The sequence below is a fragment of the Leptonychotes weddellii genome, chromosome 5 (assembly GCF_054177405.1).
Source record: "Leptonychotes weddellii isolate Sample4059 chromosome 5, ASM5417740v2, whole genome shotgun sequence".
NCBI lineage: Eukaryota > Metazoa > Chordata > Mammalia > Carnivora > Phocidae > Leptonychotes > Leptonychotes weddellii.
In genome coordinates this window covers 140,162,849-140,186,453 of record NC_138373.1, presented here as the reverse complement: position 1 = coordinate 140,186,453, position 23,605 = coordinate 140,162,849, and the positions used below count along the sequence as shown (strand labels likewise).

The 23,605-nt window shown below is 41.0% G+C and overlaps 1 protein-coding gene across 14 annotated transcripts in view; it reads left to right on the top strand.

The window, feature by feature from the left end:
* Window positions 1-23,605, top strand: part of ANKS1B (ankyrin repeat and sterile alpha motif domain containing 1B) — a 432,537-nt gene that overhangs the window by 125,858 nt on the left and 283,074 nt on the right. For all 14 annotated transcript variants that reach the window (XM_081822238.1, XM_081822237.1, XM_081822236.1 and 11 more), the window contains one exon: window positions 19,601-19,753. In XM_081822238.1, the coding sequence (XP_081678364.1) occupies window positions 19,601-19,753 (153 nt within the window). The remainder of the gene's footprint in view (window positions 1-19,600; window positions 19,754-23,605) is intronic.

Here is a 23,605-nt window from a genome sequence, read left to right as displayed (position 1 = left end):
AAGCACACTAAGGGTACTAAGGGGATATTGAGATGACTAAGCTAAATACTCCAAGTAAGGCACCTTCAAAGAACTTGGATTTTGGCAAAAATGAACTCTTGTGAGCTGTTAAATTAACCTAATTTAATCCTCGTTTAGCCACCTACCACTTGCGTCACTTGGGCAAGTTGTTAAATTCTGTAGTCCTCAGTTTCCTCATCAATGAGGAGATGGTAGTAGAACCTACCGTGTTAGGTTATGGTGAGTTCTAAGTTTAAAAATCCCTAGGAAGTGCCTGGCATTTAGAAGCACTAAATTAATAGTAGGAATGACCACTTGTAATTGTTCAGTAATGCTCATTAAATTAGCAAAACTCAGTGAATTTTTGCTATTGCTCTTGCCTGGAGCCACACAGTAACAAAAATGGACTTACTTCCTAATATAAGTCTCTGGCTAAAAATGCATTGTACGGTGAGCTTTCCATTCTTACTTGTGGATTTCTCACAGAACAAATTATTCATTCTCTAGATAAAGAAGAGGGCAAAACTGTTGAATCTGATTGTCATCCACTAAATTAATCATTTTTTTTTACTACATTTAGGATTATTGTTGAACCCATTAGGAGCTAGAAGAAAAGGTGTTTAAAATCATAACTAGGGCCTTCCTATCTAAGAAATTAAATGAATAAACATAATACTGAGAGGGCATCCTGCCTGCATCTCTTAGGGGGTAATGTAATCAGTTCCATACACTAAGTGGCAAGTGGCAGAGGAATGGATACAGAGTGTACTTTGAACAGCAAGGGCTCAATAAAGATATGCGGCATAGGATGGCATAGAAGTGAACTGAGAAGCTGAGTGGGCAGGCCTTAACAGTGCAGTTCCAGTAAATTGCTAAAGGCATTGTGATTTCATAGAAAAGCAAAACTATGTAAATTTACAGAAGAGATCTAAAAGAACATACCTGGGGCGCCTGGGTGGCTCAGTCGGTGAGGCACCCAACTCTTGATTTTGACTGGGGTCGTGATCTGAGAGTCATGGAATAGAGCCCTGGTTGGGGCTCCACACTCAGTGCAGAGTCTGCTTGAGTTTCTCTCCCTCTACCCCTCCCTCTGCTCTGCTCTCTCTCTCTCTGTGTGTCTCTCAAGTAAATAAAACTTTAAAATAAATAAATAAAAGAACATATCCACCATTCTGAATGTGCCATCCCCCCCTTTACCATATAATTGAATTAAGTGCTAACTTAATAGTTGAATATAATTTGGCTGTATTTCTTATTTTTGATCAATAGCACTCAAGTGAGAAGTCTGTGTTCGATTATGTGTACAAATGCATTGAGCATCTACTTATGTTTCAGACACAATGCAAGGAGAAAAAAAGATGAAATTACACAGTATCTGCCTTCAAAGAGATTACAGTCTAGCAAAGGAGGTTGAATCAATATCCAAGTGATTTTAACACAAAGCAGAGCATGCACGAGCTATAATAAAAGTAAAAATACAAGCTCTGGATGTTAAATGTAAGGGAAGGTCTCTTATGTACAGGAAATCAGGAGAGGGTTCCTGGAGAAGGAGGCAGACGAATCAAAAAGCTTTTCCTTAGGGGTGGGGGTGGGCGGATGGGTTAGCCCGGTGATGGGTATTAAGGAGGGCACATACTGAATGGAGCACTGGGTGTTATATGCAAACAGTGAATCATGGAACACTACATCAAAAATTAGTGATATAATGTATGGTGATTAACATAACAATAAAAAAGTAAAAAAAGCCCTAATGATGTAATGTATGGTGATTTGGTGATTAACATACATAATTTAAAAAAAAAAAGCTATTCCTATACACCTTAAAAACTTCTTTGCTGTGGGGAATTTTGAGATAGCTCATGATACTCTGAGCAGAAAGTGACCCAAAACATTTGCTTACTTGTTCACATGGATAGATATGCTGTTTGTTTCTCATTTGTAATAACCATCCTCTGAAATACAGCCCATGCCACTAATCCAGCTATGAATTTCATCCATCACTTTGCCTTTCAATCTATAGTAAGTCAAATACTTTGAACCCTAGCAAGATACCCATATTCAGCTTCAATGGAGCAGGCTAAACTAGCAACAGAGTTAATAGTCTCCTACCCTAAGCTAAGCACTTTTTCATTACCTGGTATTTTTTTCTGATAATTTTCTTTGTTGGTGATTAATGAGATTTCAGATTTCCATCTTTTGACTCTGGGTTCTAATCTGATGGTCTATCTGTAGACCCATAGTGAATACACTAGAACTACATAAGAATCCACATTGCCCAGGATGTTCCTGAGCATGCTCAGAAAGACACTGTAGGCAAACACCTGTGTTAACAGCCAACACTTAAACAGAAATTTTCTGCGTGCCAGGCACTTTTGTAGGTACTATTAGGCTAACTCCACAGTTACTCATTTAAATCTTAAAATTAATTAGTTCTCTCTCTTACAGATGAAGAAACTAAGGCACAGAAAAGTTAAGTAACATTCCTAAGGTCACACAGTTAGGAAGTGGCTGAGTCTGAATTGGAACGAGGCAGCCTGGCTCCAGGGTCTGTGCTCTCAGCTGCTTTCTACTGCCTCAATCACCAGAGCATCACATGTCTTTGCTCTGTGGATAGCCTGTCAACGCCTCCACCTTTAGACAAATGACTGGCTATTGTCTTCCACAGATCTAGCATCTTCTATTTTAATAAGAAGTTCAGCTTTTTTTTTTTTTTTAATTAGCAGATAACTACTGTGCTTATCAGAGAAAATGAGTACTCAGGAAACTGCCAGATTCCTTCCTTCTTGTCTTCCAGAGAAAATACATTTTAGCTTTACTTGTTATATGAATTTGTGATGGCATAGTGCTAAATAGATACCCTTTAGATGATCTTTAAGGTTATTATTTATGAACCCCAGAGTCCCAATAGGTTAAAAGCTTTTTCTTCAATGCATCGCCGGTTTTAACCCTCAGTTGCTTCTTTACTTAGAGACCACTGCTTGTTGGGAAAGGGTTGTGTTTACAGAGGGATTTCAGCAAGGTTTAGAATACACGGAGAATTGTATTACTTTTAGAATTGTATTACTCTTAATACTAAGAGGTAAATGTATTGTAGAAATTTTTGAATGTGAAATTTTCTCCACAAATGTACAAGAGATTATTGCGTAGATGTAGAGAAGATTGATTTCCCTGCCTTTCACCTCTGGGACTCAATTACATCATCATCTGTAAACATTGCTGGTGTCCACTTTTGACAGAGTACTTTTTTAAGTGCTACTGATGTAGACACAAAGTAACAATTGACCTGGCATCCCAAGACCTTAGCATCCGCGGTAGGATTGGAACCAGATGAAGGAATAGGGCAACTCCAGACACATAATGTCTGCAAACACCCACATGCCCAGAGTTCATCAGTGAATCTATGATTCGTACAACCATTCAATCAGACAGTCAGTTCGTTTTGGCCCTCTGCTAGCTTCAGAGATGAGGATGCAAAACTGGATAACATTTGGTCCCTGCCTCAAGGAGTTCTACCTACATTTTGGACACAAATATGTCAAAAACTAATCTACTATGTGGGGAAAAAAAAAACTTGCTACAGAGGAGGGAAAGGCTAAGTACATGAGGGTCAAGGAAGGTTTTCTGGATAGGTAGATGATGCTTGAGCTGAATCTCAAAGAATTAATAAGTATTTTTCGCTAAATAGAGCATTGAGGAAGTCACTCCAGACAGAGGACGCTTCCTGTGTTCCTGCTAGATCTAGAGACAGTAAGGAGAAATGGATGCCTATATTCATCCATTTTCTGTCTGTCTCTTGTGCATGCACACTCATTTTCACACACAGAGAGAGAGAGAGAGAGGAGAGATTCACTTCCTTTTCCATATATTAACCCCAAGAGAAACTATAGAAGAGGCTCTTCCCAAATTTCTCCAATCCACTCAAGTTTCTTTTCTTTTCTGGAGCTTATAAAAACATTGGCACTTAATTATTTCCTTATATTCAAATATATACCCAAGGAAATTACATGTTCCTGGAAGGAGGAAACCTTAGGCCCTTTTATATTTTGATAATGCCTAGGATGATGTGACATATATATTTTGTGCATTAAATTTATTGTTGAATTAAATAAATAATAACTACTAAAACTGTTGTTAAGAGCTCTCTACTGAGGATTCACATGAGTACAGCTGAAAATTTTAAGCCACTCCAATGTCTGGGTAATTAAAAACTCTGAACTGGGCGCCTGGGTGGCTCAGTTCTTTAAGTGACTGCTTTCGGCTCAGGTCATGATCCTGGAGTCCCTGGATCGAGTCCCGCATCGGGCTCGCCGCTCAGCAGGGAGCCTGCTTCTCCCTCTGACCCTCCCCACTCTCATGTGCTCTCTCTCATTCTCTCTGTCTCAAATAAATAAATAAAATCTTTAAAAAAAAAAACAAACAAACTCTGAACTGACCAAAAAAATCTAAGACTGTGAGGCTAGAAACATTTTCATAAGGGCCAAGATATTGTTTATTGTAAGTGCCAATGGTAGTGAAATAGTTCTTAGATTAGTCTCTCACTATAAAAACAAAAGGGTCCTCAGCAACTCCAGCCAGCGTTTCAAAATGGGGTTACAATTCTCTGTGTATTCTAAACCTTGCTGAAATCCCACCTAATGATTTGTTCTGGGTGTGTCACATCACACGTGCTCCATTAACCAGACCACTCACTGACCATGTGACATCTGCTCTTTTCTGCCTCTCTTGCTCTTGCTTATCATCAGAGCTTGAAGCAAGGCCACCAGGACTTACCAAAAGTGCTCTCAGTGCTGTAAGTACCTGCTGGGGGTGCCAAATCTGCTATTAACGACTGCCAAAGCCCGCTTCATAGCTGCAGGTGCCCAGCATGTCAAAGGTACCGATGCTCGTGCTGCTGGCTACAGTGCCCAGTATCTTCCCATCCAAAGCACCTTAACCAGTGCCAACAGAATGTTCTGCCAGTGCCACTGAAGCCTGCCAATGTGGGCACCATCACCAAGCGCTGGTGCCCAATGTTGAGGGCACCAGTGTCTAAAATATAGCATCATCTCTGCTGGCTGATGAAGTTGCCAGTGCCAATTATGCTGACTCCTTTTGTTCCCAATGTCCCAAAAATGTTTCATGAGGCAACTTTTTTATTGAGGCTCCTTCTTCTTAAGGCTGATCCATGGGAGCTGGGCCAGGGCCTAGTCAGAGCGCCCGATCCTGAAATCCACTCAGAATCGAACATTCCCTATGACACTTGTCTACTGTCCTTTGAATCAAATACATATGCATTGGCTGCCTTCTTTGAGCAGAAGAGTCTTTGGAGGACTCTGAATCCCTCATTGAAAACAGACCCATGCCAGACCAACCCTGCCAGTTAACCATACATTCCCACACATGATAGGTGAATATGGTTCTATGCAAGTTGAAATCCTTGCCACACAGCAATAGCCATCAAGCTGACAGATTCCCAGTCTGTGTTAGAGAACAAGGAACAGTTTATTTTGTGTTTCAGAAAATCATCCAGAACCTGACCCCTTCTCACCACCTCTACTACTCCAGCACCCTGTCCAACCCATTAGCCTCTTTCTCCTGGATTATTACTTCCGCGGCCTCTGCGCAGGTCTCCCTCCTCCTAACTCTTGCCTCCTCCCTAGGAGCTATTCTGCAGTGACGCCACCGCAACGTAAGCTAAACCGTGCCACGCTTCTGCTCAAATTCTCACACCAGCTCCCTGTTTCTCTCCAAATGAAAGCCAAAGCCTTCCAAGACCTTCAGAGCTTTACCTTCTCTGGCCCCTGACTACCTCTCTGACCTGCTCCCCACCCCTCTCTTCCTGCACATGCTGCTCTAACCCCTTTGGTTTCCTTGTTATTCCTTGAGGACACACCAGGGTCACTCCTTCCTGAGGGCCTTTGCCTCTCCTGGTCCTGCTACTTGGTTAGAATCTTCTCCCCCAGATTGCCAAGATTGCCAGCACAGCCACTTTACTGCCCGTAAGTCTCCGTTCAAATCTTGCCTTGTGAATGAAGCTTCCCCTAACCACCCTGTTTGCCCTGCACAGACCCAGCTACTCCACAGACATTCTCTAGCACGTCCACTTTCATGCTCTACTTTCTCCTTTTTTCACAACATATCACTTTCTGACATAATTTCCTTATTTACTATGTGTGTTAATTACTATCTGTCTCCCCCACTAGAAGGTAAGCTCCTTAAGGACTGGCACTTTTACATGTTTTTTGACTGATGCATCCAGAAGAGTACATAGAATACAGTAGGCATGCTGTAAGTATTTGAGTGAATAAATGAATGAGTAGATGTGTGGATGGATGGATGGAGGGATGGACGGATAGATGAATATGTGGTAGGTCTCCAATTTTGTAATTCCTATACTAATTTTTGGCCACCATCTGAATGATATCCTTTGTCCTTCCCTACCCAGGCAGAACGTAAGTTACTCATTTGTATACTGCTAACTTTGGTTTTATGGTACATTTATCTGTTTGAAGTACTTCAGTGGGTGATGTTGATTATGCACATGCCTGGAGGCTCTGAGAAAGGACATGGTTTTTAAATATCAAATAAATGGAATTGGCATTCAGAACATTCATTATTTTCTGAAGACTCAAGTTTGGGGAATTTTTTTGTTGGGACTAATAACATGCAAAAATTTTCCTGACTGATAGTAGCATTTAAAATGTCTGTTTTAAGTGTGCTACATAACCATTGAATGTCTACATGAATGTCAGCAGATAGGTACCATCAGTGGGAAAAAGAAAAGTGATTCTGTATCTTTTTCTAAGTATAATTCATATCACTGGTAGAGCTTGAAAATGTGAATGATGGTGAGCATTGTTCAGCACCTTATTCTACTTGCAGTAAATCCCCTTCATCTTTAATCTGAGCTCGTGTTTTGTGAAAGAGCTTTGCAGCAAGGAACCACATCAAAATAAATAGTGGTATTTAACAAAAGGATCTAGGGTCAACATTATCGCAACAAGGATTTTACAAGTGAAAAGATGGTAAAAACATGTCCTTTTACTGAATTAAAAGAAAAATGTTTCGCCAAAAACTTCAGAGTGAAGTACAACAAAACCATTCAATAATATCATTCGACTCCAGTGACCATGTTCACGTGTGTACTGAACAGTGGTTCCCTGATCTCTTTACTATGACCCCACAGGTCTTATCTGGCAGGTAACTGCCCGGTTCTCGGTGATGCCGTTAATGGCAGTCACTCTGTGTGTGCCTAAGAGGAAGCCGAAAAGACCCGGGTCTGACTGGTGGTCCACTCACACTGCTTGCAAAGCGATAAAGAGACGGCTGGGTCGTTGTTGCCATTGTTGTCATTTTTTTTTTTCCTACCATGATTTGTAGAGCTTGTCTGTTTTGGCAGCTTCACTCCTTTAACTTGTGGTCAGTCCAGTGCCTTTGATCAAAAGGGGTGCCCCCTAACCCTGATGGCTGGAGGCTGAACTAGTCTGGCTAGTGCTTCTACTTGGTTCACCAGCCTGCTCTTCTGTGCTCCTGGAAGGCAATCGCCCCTGTGTCTTGAAAACATTACTTATTTATGCACCCTTTGTTGTCCATTGCTTCACTTGCAGTTTACTCCATGGTTTAAGGCTTGTCAAAAGAAGGGAAACGTCAGGGCCTCTCTGGGCTAGACTTCAGTTTGTCTCTTTTATTCATGAAATAGGAATCACAGGGCATTAAGAGACGGTGCCCAGTCCAAAGCACTTTACCTTTATTCCCCCAAAATGTAGTACAGAGTAATATCCAGCTATGACTCCCTCCCTGTTCCTGCCCTATGCCTAAAGCTGGGAGTGTCTGAACACTCCTGCCCTATGCCTAAAGCTGTTCAGTGTCTGAACACTCAAGAGACCCCCTGTCGGCAAGGTTCAGTTGCTGGCGGGGAAAAAATACAGACGTTACCATTATCTGCAATTGTACGTCCATAATGACATCCAAACACAATTCACTTAGGAAGCTCTGAGGGTTTAAGTTTCTTCCTATTCTTTTATAGAAATTGTATCCATAACAGAGTATGATTGTAAACAAAGGGACTTCGAACAAGCGATCTGTACATGTGCATGTCTCCCTCCCCTGCCTCATATGTACAACCAGAGACCTATCACACCTCATTTCCTAACAATAGTCACAGTGTATCAATCCCTTCAGTTCCCACAGAAGGAATCTCATTACATGGGGTACCCAGAGTCTCAGGCTCTGTAAAGGGTATTTTCCCGAAGATCACCTAAAACCCCTCACAAATGAGATAATGCATGTGAGATCACTTTGGGATCTTCAAAGTCTCATGTGATTGTTAGGTGACATTCTTATCATTAATAGTCCTATCCTTTCTGTAGACGTGTCTCTCCCAGCCAAGTTGCGCTACAATAGCACTTAGATGGTGATGGATAGACTTTTTTCCGGGGCCCCATGGTCAGTGGATCTACCTTTCTCTTTCATGTTCAGTCAGTCTTTTAAGAGCCACTGATGAAACAGCACAGTGATGTCTAAGCCCAGGTCTCAAAGCCTATAGGAGATCTGATCCTCACACTACTCGATAGACCTGCATTTGGACTTGGCAGCAAACTGCCTGCCAGCACTGCTTGCCCTGGTTTATTTTCAGGGCTGCTGTTAGTCCGAGTCTTGGGTAGCAGCAGGACAGAGCAGAAGAGGCTAGAACAAGGAGCAGGAATAGAGGGAGGCACCTGATGATATCAGCTGTCTGTATTACAAAAGTCGTATCAGGGAGTCTGAGAGTACAAAGTACATCCAGTGGGAAGAGAGAAGCCACGGTCCATTGCAGGTTCATAGGCAAGTTTAAGTCTCTGAGCTCGGTGCATTAGGGCTGTTGCAATCAGTAGGTTTACATAAATGATAGTCAGGTTTGTGTGTTTGTACCCAGGGATAGCTGCCCTTGCCCACATGAGGACCGTCACCGGTACTTCACATACGAGGATCCAGCTCTCACTGAGTCCAAGGCAGGTAGCTTCTAGACCCTTACAACTGTCTTAACACAAAGATTATCAACCGCAAAGTTACTCCAACTATGCCTCTCATGCTATAATTTCCAAGAAAGGCCAGCAAAATCCCAACACAAAAGGCAAAACCCTCTACCTCATCTCAATCTCCATAGCACCCTTGGACTCTTTTATTTATTTATTTATTTATTTTGTTAAAGATCCTATTCATCCATTTGGCAGAAAGAGACACAGCGAGAGAGGAAACACAAGCAGGGGGAGTGGGAGAGGGAGAAGTAGGCTTCCCGAGGAGCAGGGAGCCAGATGTGGGGCTGAATCCCAGGACCCTGGGATTATGACCTGAGCCCAAGGCAGACACCCAATGACTGAGTGGTGCCCCACACCCTTGGACTCTTATTCCCTTATATTTCAGACCTTCCTCAGACCTGAGTCCTCAGTTCTCACTCCTCCCCATGCCTTTTCCTTATACTTTCTAAAACCTTCCATCTCCCTCCTCCTCTTCCCATGCAGACTCCTTAAAAGAATAGCTCTGATGGCAATTTCTGCTTTCTCATCTCTAACTTACACCTCAACCCAGGGCAGCCTTGCCTCCAGGCTCTTTTTCATAAAATCCTGGTGACCTGTCTGCCAGATCCCATGAACGCTTCTCCTTCCTCATCTTAGTAGACCTCTCTGCAACATTCCATCACTGCTAACTACACCCTCTTTGAAGATAAGTTTCCCCCACTTCCCTTCTTGTCTTGACTATTGCTTTTTTGGTCTCCCAGGTATGATTCTTATCTTTCACTTTGAAAGTGTTGGTTTGTCCTCACACCACTTCTCTTCCCGCGGTGCATAACCTCCGCAGTCTCATCCATGCATGATTTCAGCTCCCACTGACGATAAAAATAACTAAGATTTATTGAGTGCTTCTGTGTGCCAAGTACTATGCATTGTTTCACTGCGTGCCTACAGGTTCCCCCAGAGGTAGACATTCTTATCGCTCACATGACTAACCAGAAGATGGACGCTGAGGAAGACTGAGTAGCTTACTCAAGGTCATACAGCTGATAAGTGGAGGAGCCAAGACTCCCACCTGTCCTGCGAATGATGCCCAAGGTTACATGTCTCCTCGGATTTCTCCCCCAAATTTAAAGTGCAGTTCCACAGCATCTTTAATTTCTCATGTCTCAAAATTATTCGTGTCCTCTCAGTCTATTTTCTCTTCTTTCTCCACTAGTAACACCACCATGTACCTGGGTACAAGGACTCAAAGCCAGAAACTTGAGGTCTTCCCACGATTTCCCCCTCTTACATCTTGTGTAGTTACCACAAAGGGATGCTAGTGTGATTGACAGAAAGATGCCAACAAATGCAGTTAAAGGAAATGAGGTTTCTTTGAATGGCAAGGGCTATGAAAATTAATGACTTCACAAAACAAGAGACAATGTGACGTACTGTCAAGTGGAAGCATAGGCTTCCTTAAATGTTATGTATGAAATTACCTTATTTTCAATTCTGTTTGTATTAGAGGAAAGGCGAAGCTGCTAGAATAGAAACCTCCATAATGTAGTGGTTTAAAGAATAGAACATATACTTCTCCCACGTAACAGTCTTGAAGTACGCAGTCCAGGTTTACAAATTGGCTCTCCTCTCTGCGATTCTGGAAGGACCCGGGACCCTCCATCTGTCGCTCTGTCATCCTCTAACGCACTGCTACTCAAAGCATGGTCCACGGACTGACAGCATTAGCATTACCAGGAAGCTTGTTAGAAATGCAGAATCTCAAATTCTCCCTCCAGCCTATTGAATTAGAACCTGCATGTTAACTAGATTTCCCATGTGATTCTTTTGTACATTCAGGTTTGAGAAGCATTTCCCAAACTCTAGGTTATTATTTTGCCAGTGTAGTCAAAGCTGGGCTGCAGGCACTGATGTTCCAGCTCATGAGGATGAAAAAAAAAAACAAAACAAAACAGAATTGCTTCTAGAGCAAGGAACCTATCTTTTAGGTTGAAGGTGACCTGGAGGTTACATGCATCACTTTCACTAGCTTCCCACAGGCTCAAATATATTCTCATAGAAACAACCAGAAGCAAAGCTGGTGGGGTTTTTTTGTTTTTTTTTTTTTTGGATATTTATTTACTCATTTGGTGTATCTTGTCTGTAGTAAGCCTCGTTACTGTGGAAGAGGAGGGAACAGATTTTAGTGGACAACAAGGGATCTCTGTTTCAATTTGGTAACAATTTTCAGACATAAAAATATCTAATTTGTTATTGACTTCCGGGCTTCCTTATTCTCTTGATCTAATTACCATGCCAATATCATAATGCTGACTTAACAACTTATTGTATTCAGGACTATTTTTTTAGAGAGTGGGGAGGGGCAGTGGGAGTGGGAGAGAATCTTAAGCAGGCTCCATTCCCAGCACCGAGCCCAATGCAGGGCTTAATCTCACCACCCTGAGATCATGACCTGAGCCAACGAAATCAAGTCAGATGCTTAACTGAGCCATCTCAGCACCCCAGAAATTGTTATGTAATCCCAAATCTATTATAATACAATATCTTTCCCTCTTTTTATTTCCTTTTCCTATTTTTATTGCCTTCTTGCTACAGCTTTCATCCTGTGGCTCCACCAGTTTGTAAAATACTATCCTTGTCTGAACAGACAAAGCTGGTTTCAGGCAAAGAGGAGAAATCACAGGCAACACATATGTGTCCATAGAAATATGACAAATCCAGAATATTTCAAATAAAACTAAGAAATTAAGAGGAAATAGAACTGTAGTGGTGGTGTAATCTTACAAAAATCTTCTAAATCAATGGTTTTCAAACATTTCTTTTTAAAGCAGAGAGAGCTCTTCTTCCTCTTCTTACCTGTGTAAGACACTTAAAATATGGGTTACCCTGACAGAGGTAGACTAGGCAGTCCCAGAGCCTCACCTGTTCAGCTGACCCCTAACTGGCTCCCTTAACACCCCAGATTCCACAGAGCACACTGCCCTGGGTCAATAATCTCTGCACGCTAGGTAGCCTGTGATGTTATCAGTATGCCCTCTCTGAGGCCAGATTTGCTTTAAGAGGCTCCTAGAGGAAAGTCAGTGCAGAATAACATATGCATTTGGGCAGAATAACAAAACACCGAGAACAACAAGGAAGGTATTTAGTAAAACGTATCAACGTATCCCAATTTTTTTGAGACTAAAGCTTCTTTCACTGCTAACTCCAATTTCTGTCCCAGCTTGGGTTTTCCCCACACTTTGGGATTCAACAAGTTGAATCAGATCAACTTGTTGTGAAGCTCTGTTAGGAATGCCTAATGCCTGCCCACCGCTCTGCCTCTCAGACTACAGACTGTGCCTGACTCCCATTCATGCTCGGTGGTACTGCAGGCCTCACAGCCCCTGCTACTCTCTGTCTAGCTCTGTTCTGCAGGTGTTCCTACTGGAAAAGAGTCTCAGCGTTGGTAATTTGAGAAAGCAGTCGCAGTGCTCCTTGTGGATGCTGCTGACAACTCATGAAAGAAGTGTGGATGCCGTCTGAACTTCAGCCTAAATGTCCTTGTTGTCCTTTTTTTTTTTTTTTTTTTAAGTTTTGCCTTTGGGCTTCTTTTTTCTTTACTGGATAAGTAAATCTGACACTAATTTGATATTAACTTACAAAAGATAGAATTGCAAGATGTAGGAATTATGAAGCAACTTTGAGATCATTGGCCCAACACCATCATTTTACAGATGAGAACACTGAAGCTTGGAGAGGTGAGGTAACTTGCCCATCGTTACACAGCTTGTTAACAGTAGAGCCAAGATGCTGGTTTATAGAAACAAAGCCCGGTGCATTTCGTAACACAGCATACTACCTGGAATTGGTTCTTGGTATGTAATCATTTTAAATAGTTGTACAACATTAATATTAGATATAAAAATAGCCTTCATCTTCATAAGATGTAGCACAAAATACAAATGTCCTTTATAAGTGGACACCATGCCACTGAATTTGTCACTTTATCTTCATGTGTTCATTAAATCACTTAATTTAATAAACATTTGGCAAATGCCTGCAATGTATGGGATGCTTCACTGGGACCTAAGAGACAAAGATGGCTAAGACCTTGTTTCTTCACTAAAATGGTGAGAGTCTAATGAAGAAGACAGATACTCACATCTCTAGCTATAACAGAATTATATGCAAATTACCACAAAAATCTGGGAGAAGGTATGATTAATTTTGACTTGGGAGTAAGGGTAGCATTGGAGAAGGCTTCACAGAACAGGCAATATTTAAAAAGGGCCTTTTAAGAAAGGATAGAATTTCAACAAGAGAACAGAGGAAAAACAGTATTCTTGGCAGAGGGAATGGCAGGAGCAAAGGTACAGAGTTATACTAGTTATAAAATGGATATGCCCTCCAAAATTATACTTCTAAAATAAAGAATTACTTAGTTTAGGGTTAGCAAGGATGTAGGACATAGGTGTTTACTAGATAACAGCCAGAAAGCTTGGGAAGGATGTTGATGTTAGCTTAGCTCAGCATCCCTAGTCTTCCTCAGTCTCATGGAGATGACTTTGGACTCATAAAGAGTTTGGGCTATTTTATGTGTCAACCTGGCTAGGCCATAATACCCAGATATTCTGTCAAACTCCAGTCTAGGATGTCACCATGAAGGTATTTTTTTAGATGAAATTAACATTTAAATCAGCAACCTCTGAGTAAAGCAGACTGAGTAAAGCGGTAAAGCCCTCCATTATATGGATGGACTCCATCCAATCAGTTGAGGGCCTTATAAGAACAAGACTGAGGTCCTCCACGAATAAGAGGGAATTCTGCTTCCAGACCGCTCTCAGGCTTGAGCTGCAACATCAGCTTTTTCCTGCATCTCCAGCCAGCCAGCCTGCCCTGAAGATTTTGGACTTGCAAGATTTCAGACTTGTGTATGTGTGTATACACATCCCATTAGCTCTATTTCTCTGGAGAACCCTAACTAATATAAATACCAAGGGTTTTGAAATAAAGAGTGACTGTATTAGTCAGTTTTCCCCTATATGTCAAAATTTCAGTAGTTCATAGCAACAAAAAATATACATATTTATTCTTCTTACTCATGGGTTTGTGGGACAGCTGTAGTTCATCTAACTTAAGCTGGACTTGCCCAAATTCCACTGAGCCAGGGTAGACTCCAAGGTTTTACATTTAGGTTTGCTCCACAAGTCTTCATCTTTCTCCTGGGACCAGCAGTTGTGTGACGATTCAGCCACTTGTTATTCTTGTAATAGAGCATAAGAACACAAAGGATGAGTAGATCACAGGAGTGGAGAGGCCTCATCTATAAATTGCCACACTGACACTTCTACCTGTACCATAGGCCAAGCAAGTACATGGCCAACATCAATGGGATGGAGAAGTAACTCAATCACAGTGGCATACAATGCAGATCCCTTGGCAAAGAGCACAGAAGCATAATTCTAATACAGGAAGAAAGTGAAGAGTTGGAAACAATTCAATCTACTTGAGTGACCTTGTTAGATATATTTCTGAAAAGTAGCTGTCAGCTGGGGTGGGGGTGGTATAAATAAGTTAACAGACATAAACCCTTTTTAAAATAAGATGGAAAAGGAAGGAAGTGAGGGAAAGAGAAAGGGACGAGAGAGGAAAGAAGAATCTTGATTGGAAGTTGAAAAGATTAGCAGCCAAAGGACTCAATATTATGCAATTTCTAAATAAGCATGGGCAAAACAAACAAACAAACAAACAAATAAAAATAAATAAGCATGAGCCTAATTTAGAGCAGTGACGAGGGAAGAAAACTAAGAGTTATTAAAGACCTGTTATATTCAAAGTCTTGTGCTAGGCAATCATATAATGTGTACACTTGGGGTAGATACTATTGTCAGATTCCAAAGTTCACTTTGGAAGCAAGGAACTGAAAACAAATTTATGAGACTTGTTGGCCTAATTAAACATGACAGAAAAACAGAAAGAGGAAAGTAAGATGACTTATCAAGTAAGCATCTACTTGGGCAATAGTGGGACGCTTCCCCACTGACTGACATCGGAAACACAGAAGGAGGGCCAGTTTGTGAGCTGAAGGAGATAAAGTTTTGACTCGTGTTGTGTGATAGCTATATGGGCCATCTTTGTGAGGTATCCTACAAATGTTTGGAAATTTGTATCTTAAAGTTCAAGAAGAGAAGCTAATCCTGGAAAAACACTACAGAAATAAAGGCAAAAGCTTTAGAAGCATGGAAAATAATATGAGCAAAGATACAATAGTGTGTTGCACACACAATTCATGTTCATGGCATGGCTAGTAGCTTAACAGACTATTTAGACATGCACCTGTGTCTAATTGTATGTACTAGGGTACACATGGCAGAGTAGTAGAGGGTGAAGTTGGAAAGATAAGTTTATACCTGATCTCAATTGCCCTAGAATTCTCGAATAGGCCATTTTCATTTTTTTTTCACTTTTATCAAGAAGGAGTCACTATAGGGGCGCCTGGGTGGCTCAGTCGTTAAACATCTGCCTTCGGCTCAGGTCGTGATCCCAGGGTCCTGGGATCGAGCCCCACATCGGGCTCCCTGCTCAGCGGGAAGCCTGCTTCTCCCTCTCGCACTCCCCCTGCTTGTGTTCCGTCTCTCGCTGTGTCTCTCTCTGTCAAATAAATAAAATCTTTAAAAAAAAAAAAAAAGAAGAAGGAGTCACTATAGGTTTTTGTGCCAGTGTTGACTTAAAAGCCTGGCTTTTGGGAATACTGATGCAGCAGCATCATAGAAGCTGGACCAAAGGTGGGAGGCCAAGTGGAAGGCTATTGCATTAGTTTTCGTAAGCACTAACAAGAACCCGAAGAGGGCAGTGGCAGTAAGAACAGAAATGAAGGAACAGATGGAAGAATTGCTTCAAAAGAAATTATTGTGCAGCACAGTAACCATTCTGCATATCATTAAATACGTGTAAGTTAATTTTGTAACTTCATTTGGCTCTAACGCTTTCCTCTCCTCAGGTATGTAGAGCCTTCATAATTTATTGGTCATCTGTTTGCATAGTTTTTAATTAAGAGTTATAATTTCCTTGAGGAAGAGACTCAGACTGTTTTGTTCTGTACTGCTCCACAACATTCAGAACAGGCACTGACTAAATATTTATTGAGTGAGTGGCTGGATGAACCCTCCCCGGCACACGTCAGTGTGTTCATTTCCAGGTTCTCTCCACTCTTGCTGTCTACCTTGTCCCCATCTCTCATCCTCCCACCAAATATGTTCCTCCCTCTCACCTCCTCAAGGTTGCTCACGAAGAACTTGCCTCACAGGAGGAACCACATTACTGAGAGTCTGCATTCAGTCAGATACTGATGTGCCTTTTTTCCGATCCTGCCTTCAACCAAGCTCAACTGCTTCTCTCTTTAGTATTTTTAATGTCATTCAGACATAGCCAATAACTTTCCAGTCATGTAAAATATTGAAAACTCACTTCCAATCCATGTAAGCCTCTAATTTTATTCACTTCATCCCTCCCCCACCACCGCTCCCCAAGTTTAGGCTTCCCCCAAGGGACTGGCATCTCTCTTTTCTGATTCCAAATTTCCTGCCACTGGAGGAAGAAGAAGGGGTTGGAAGGAAAAACAAACTTTTTTCTACTAATTGGGTTTGCTTTGCAGAGTTCTGGTTGGTGTCCCCATCCCTGCTCATCACTGGCTAACTGGGACCATCAGCCAACATCTGTATGGCAGGTGGCCAGGGATTGCTCTGTGTGTGTGTGTGCATGTGCGCTTTGGTTGACCTCTGGGGACCCCAGTGCAGAGTTCTCTGGTAGGGGACATCTGACTCTACCCCAGATTGATTCAAGGCTCCCTAAGCTCATCCCCAGGATCTGCCACTGGGGTGGTCAGGTTCTGGAGGGCTAACAGTAAAACCTTGCCAAGCTGTTAATTTCAACTCCAGTGAGCTTCTCTTCCTTCCTTCTTGCCCTTTCTCCCATTATTTCTTTCTATCAGCTGAGGCAGTCAAGGAGTTTCCAGGGCTGCAGGGATTAGTCAGGATAGTAGCATTGGTTCAACCATCTCTTCATAAGTCCCGGAGAAAGTCCCTAGCCCCGATATTTTTATAACTCTATGGTATATGTAGGTACTTAGTACCTTTGTGCCTCTGCTTTGGATCCTAATCTCCAATTTTATGCAAACAACATTCAGTTATTTGCAACTGCCACTAAACTTCATTTTACAAACTCTGAGTTGTCGTTCACATTTGTAGCTATTGCAGAATAAATATTGTGTTAACTGTTACTGAACAAATGTTCAGTGAGTAGCTAAAATGGGTCAGTCCAAGTACAAGTGACATACAAAAGTTTGATGCTGTTCAGACTCTGATGCAAATGATGAATTATACTGTAACTCCCAATAGAAGACATTTAAACCTCAAAGTGTAAAATAGATTGGGGAGTGGAACAATAGGAAAGAGGAGAGGAGGAAAGGTAATTTAAAAATGAAGGAGTAAATATAATCCCAGAAGAAGAAAAGGGAGATAAAAGGGCAGAAGAAATACTTAAAAATATAATTGCCTTGGGCGCCTGGGTGGCTCAGTTGGTTAAGCGACTGCCTTCGGCTCAGGTCATGATCCTGGAGTCCCGGGATCGAGTCCCACATCGGGCTCCCTGCTCAGCAGGGGGTCTGCTTCTCCCTCTGCCCTCTTCCCTCTCGCGCTCTCTGTCTCTCATTCTCTCTCTCTCAAATAAATAAATAAAATCTTTAAAATATATATATATATATAAAATTGCCTTGATCTTTGATTAAGCCTGTCCAGGAGGGGAAAAAAAAAAAAACAGCTACAAATTCTATTTTGGGGACATGTGGGGAATTTACATATGGACTGTATATTAGGTAATATAATTGGATCAATGTTAGATTTATTGAGTGTGCTGTTTCTGTGGCTATGTAGGAGAATGTCGTTGCTCTTAGAAGATGCATGCTGAAACACCAAGGGGTGAAGTTTCATCATGTCTGCTAAAGGTTCAGGGGAAAAAACTGTCTTCCCAGTGGTTCACCTAAAATAAAACGTGTGTTGCATGCATGTGAATGAGGAAGTGGGTATAGAGAAAAAGGTAGAAACCCAATGTGGCCAAATGTTAACCTTGGGTGAATCTGGGTCCAGGGTCTTCTGGAACACATGGACATGCTCCTCCCAGCTCTCTCTTCAAGGAAGGAGAGTAGTCAGCAGACAGTCTCCAGCTGTCAGCACCTGCAGAATCTGCCTCCGCTGCGGGGGGCGGCCCCACTAGAGTCCTGCTTTTCCCATGGCAGCCGCATCCAGTGACGGAGAGCGTGGGGCACAAAGGGCCAGTCATGCTGCCAGCAGGGGACCTCTAGGAGCATGACCTGTGCTAGGGCTCCCCACTGGGTTCACAGAGGCTTCGTCAGGACCCATCACAGTCCGACTCCTCTTCTCTCTGACCCTCCTTCTCGTCCCTCCTTGCGTAGGTGTTGATCCCTAACGAACACCTCAAATCCAAAACAAACAAACAAACAAACAAATGCAAGAGTAAGAAGAACCTCCAAAATGAGAACGCTGCATAGTGACAGAAAGCCTACCATGTTTAGGATTAAAATCTGAATCCCTGACAGCCAGACTAATCTTTTCTCCGCACAAATCAGAGTCATCTAGATTTCCATTAATATTTATCTCCTTGAATCTGAAGGAAGAGGGAAACCTATGTATTTTGCCCAGTTTTGCTTTTCCCATCCTGAATTGCAACATCAGGTTGGTGAGGTGCCAGTTGTCCGTAACGACGGAAGTATTAGATCCACGGCGTGGCATGCAGAGCAACGCAAGTCCTCGAAGTGACTTACTTCAAAAGCCAAGAACCAGAAATTCAACCAAAACTTCAAATAAAAGCTAAAAAGACTGGAATAATCACACAAAATTTTAAACCCAGAAGTTTCTCTTGCTTAAATTACTTTCACACTCCAATTTAAACTCAGAAACGTTATGCCGCTGTCACACTTCTTTGTTCTCCCAAAGGAAAAAAAAATCTGTATATAGCTGACAAAAAATAGGAACCTGTCTGCCAGCAAGTTCTCTATTCATGTCTAACATACTGTAGAGTCTATGCAGAACACATGGTCTTTAAACACCAAAAAGCCTCTTCTTTTCCTGGCTTAACACTGCAGTATGTTTCTCCAGCATGTTTGCACTACCTACATGTCTTGCATAAGCATGCATTCCTTTGGATGTTTGAGTCATGCAGTATTTTCACATGCTTTGATGTTGCACATATGAGAATTATCATCTACATTTTGGAAGTACAGTTCCTTGTGCCTTCAGCATTGAATTTAATACTGCTCAACTGCCATGATTTTAAGTTTCATCCAACAGAATGTCAATAATGTCTATGAACAGAAGTTTGACATATTTCGTTTTCTCAAATATGGAGTTGGTGCAGCAGCTAAGTTAGAAATTTCTGGGTGCACTTTTGAAAACTAATTCAGCGTGAAAATTATTAGTGACTTAGAATTGTGCATAAAGTATTTTGGTTTTCCTTATTTTCTTATCCACAAAGATCTGTTGCTTCAAATCGGATAAGTTTCCAAGTGGCAAGATCCATCTTGTTTGTCGGAACTCAAAGTAATCCTCATCCTAATGTGGTGTTCTTTATTACAGATGAGACCCATTGGCCACGATGGCTATCATCCCACTTCTGTCGCTGAGTGGCTGGATTCCATTGAGCTAGGTGACTACACCAAAGCCTTTCTAATTAATGGCTACACATCGATGGACCTGTTGAAAAAAATCTGGGAGGTTGAACTTATTAACGTAAGTTGGTCTCTTAAAGATACCTTACCCGTTCAACCTTTGATAAATGAAATTCCGTTGTAGGTAGGTAATATTTTCTTTCTTTGTTACTATTTGGACATCCATCAGGAATTTACAGATATGCCTTCTGCTTTAAATATACGTCTGTCTTGTTTCCAGTCAAGCTCCACAGTCATTGTCTTTTAAAGTTTGGATGCGGGAAACTATGAGGACTCTCAGGGTGTTTTGCGTTACCGAGAAAAACTTCCCAAGCATTTTGAGGCTTTCCATTTTAGAAAATTTAGTCAGCTCAGGATATGGACATGATAACAAATAGGCTCCCATCCTGATCTTGCTCATATTCACTGTTAAAGATTAGAGTTCTCAGTTTTAGTTTCCTATCTCTATTATGCTTCCCTGTCTCTATTCCTTGGCTGCATATATAAATCCCATTCTTGAAGACACTGCATTTGTTTTATTAAGTAGGCTGCTATAATATCAAAATTTTATTATCCAGAGTTTATATCTAATCTTAAGTTGTCTCTGTTTTATTTATATACTTGGCATAGATTTTCTATAAAAACTGGCCAACTTATGTTGCCATGTATTCAGGCCCAAAGAGATCAACTAGATCTGCATAAATGGTATTAATACTGATACTTTACTTATTTCATTTTTACTGCTCATTTATGTCCAATGGCATCAAGGAATGAAAGAATGAAGAGGTAACATGTAATTATCATGCCTTCACCTTATATTTGGCATCCTGAACATTTCTTTTCCAAAATGAGTGAAAAATCATTTAATCTTCTAGAGAATTTCTTAGATTTGAATTTTATATTCTAAAACTTTAAGAAACACTCATAACCTGAAAGATAAAGCAAATAAATTTCTGCTGGTTCAAAAGAGATTCATTCTACTCTCTATGCCACTTTCTCTCCACAAGTCCAGTCGCTGCATATTGCATGCCATTAATTATTTTAAATTATTTTTATTAGTAGTAACTAATTATTCTTTGCTTTTAAAGGTCTGTCTTAAAAATAATATCTTTTCTAGAACATCTCATAAAAACTGTCCTTCGATCTAAAAATCACGGTAAATGGACTAATTCTTGGCCCCTTCTTCTAATTTGCTGGCCCCTTCTTCTAATTTGCTTTCTGTCCTTACTCCCTCACAAAAGCTATCATTATTTCAGCAGAAACTCACTGTCTGACTGAAAGCCTCTGATTAATTTTGTTCTTAGCCTGTGTGGCAACACAGCAGAACTCACAGAGAGTGTGTTGCATTCTGGTTGCATCCAGAGATTTCAGATCTCCACCAAGAATCCAGGACTCATCCGATGGCTACGGTTAGCCATTTGTTAAAGGGGGACCTTCCATAGATCAAACAAACATGTTTCCAATTAAGTGACATTCTAGTCAATTATACAACTTGACAAATATCTCTGCATAAAGTTTTCCAAATAATATTGTTCCCCACTGAAGAACAAATACTTAGACAGCATGAGTCACTCACTTAATGGGCATTAGCAGTAATCCCTCATTGAAAAAGAAGGGATGCCAATAGAACTCTATGATAAAATGTTTTCTTTGAAGCAAGGCTCATCAAAGCAGGACTAGAAGTCTCTCAAAATCCAAATGCTGGGGCTAACGTTGAAGGTGTAACCTTGGGCCCATACTCTTCCCAGTGCTGGGGGGACCAGCAGCCTAGGAATCCCTGTTCAGTCACTGTGTCCCTTGTGGATGACTGCATTGACTTCAGTTGGGGAGACTCTGAGGCCCCAGGTTTAATGCCAGGGCTCAGGGACTGATCTACCACCACCCACAGACCCACTAGGCTTGAGTTGGGACAGAAGAATAGCCTTTTCCACCCATACAGACTCGAAGCATTTTCCCTTTAGTTCCATGTGCTGTAATACAATCTGTCTTCAGTCCTGTGAGAAGTAGCTTGTCACAAGCATTGTTATCAGAACTAGAAAACACAGTCACTGTGTCTGAGATCTTGAGGCCAATTCCTCTGGGCGGAGTACATCTGCATCTAATATCAACCCAGTATATTTTCCTTAAGCTGATAGAATTTAAAGTTTGTGACATCTTTATGGGCAAGTTCACACTCTTGAGGAGGCTTTTCGAGTCATTTAATTCCATAGGTTTATTTATTATAAACAAAAATTGATCTGTACCCTTAGACTTGGAAATCAGAGAACAAAATTTTTATGCCCACCAGAACTCTGCTACAAGGGTGATGCCTTTGATGGTTCTGGGTTGTTGGGTTTTAAAATGAAAGAAAGGCACAAATGTGTGCCTTCTGGCTTACAAAGCTTTAGGCTAGTCTCAAATTCAAGGCTTTAATTCATCCCAACTAATGAGAGAAGACGTCCAAATATGAAATAATCTCATATATAATATATGGGCCCAGCAATTCTATATTAAGTACCCATAATTTGTTGTTTTCTGGCCTGAAGGGAATGTGCAGTCACTTTGATTTAGAGCAAAGCTTTTTAGAGAAATTCACATCCTGAATCTTTGTAATGAGTGGCTCATTTTAAGGAAGCCGTTTGGCTTCAGTAACTGTTGTTCTATGTAAAGTGAAGAGAAAAGTGCAAGGTGGGGGGCTGTCTTTGATACTGGGGGCTGCTGGTGGAGGGGAGGAGAGCAGAGGGTGAGGAGGCTGGCTGTTGCTGTAATTACAAATACGTTTAGCATCACTAAATAGTATTGAGTAAGCCTCTAATTTCACATGGTATTTTGCTTGATATTTGAAAATAGTAACACATTCTCATTGGGTATAAGTTTATTCAAAGTATTTTCATGAAGAAATGAAAACTATACAAAATTGTGATTTGAAAAGTACAAATACATCTGAAATTATAATCTTTCAAAAATACCTCAAAGATTTTTTTGTGTGTGTGTGAAGTGCATTATTACCTTTGAAAAACAAGGTTATTTGAATAACCTAATGAAGATTTTGGTCACAAAACTACCCAAAGTATAGTATAGGGATGAGGGAGATTAATAGAAATCTCATTTCTTAATATCAGCATTCTCAGCCGTGGAAATCAAGCAGAAAAGAAACTTTTAAGACATAGGTTTTACAGGCCCATGTGTGTCTAGACTTAAAGAATTTAGATGCCAATAATTGTTCCTTTTATTCCCTAATCCATGCTTCATATGCAGAAGCTCTTTTATTAATAGCTTTGTTTTGCCTGTGTCTGCTACTATCATTAATAACATCATTAATACTATTCTTACTTTTGTATTGATATTTTAGTGTTATGTGAATATATTGAGAGAGATTGTCGGGCAAATTGTTCCCTGTGCAGATGCTAGCTGGATAAACCTCTCACTTGAATTATAGTCCTCTCCAAAGGCTTGTTGAGAGAGCTAAAGACTAGTTAACAGTGCATTAGTACATGAATTTTCTTTACTCATAAGTTTACTCAGGCCTTGTACAAGGTATTACCAAGTTTACAGAGCAGTTCCTACTGCTATTGATAACCTCAAGCAAAAAAGTATGGCAATTAATAATTATTATTAATATTTAATAATTTATTTTACCACTGAGTACCTACCAAGGGGATTTTGGTTAGATGAGATAAATTTGAACACTGTCCAGTTTCTTAATGTGTAAATCTTAGTGCAGAATATGTCATAAATTTCTTCCCAGTGGCTTTACCATTATTTACTAAGGAAATAATTCTAGCCAATGCTTATGATATCCTACAATACTGATAATGATAAAAGTACCCACCAAGGTGTGCCTGGGTGGTGTAGTCAGTTAAGCGTCTGACTCTCGTTTCGGCTCAGATTGTGATCTCAGAGTTGTGAGATCTAGCCCCATGTAGGGCTCCATGATCAGTGCAGAATCTGCTTA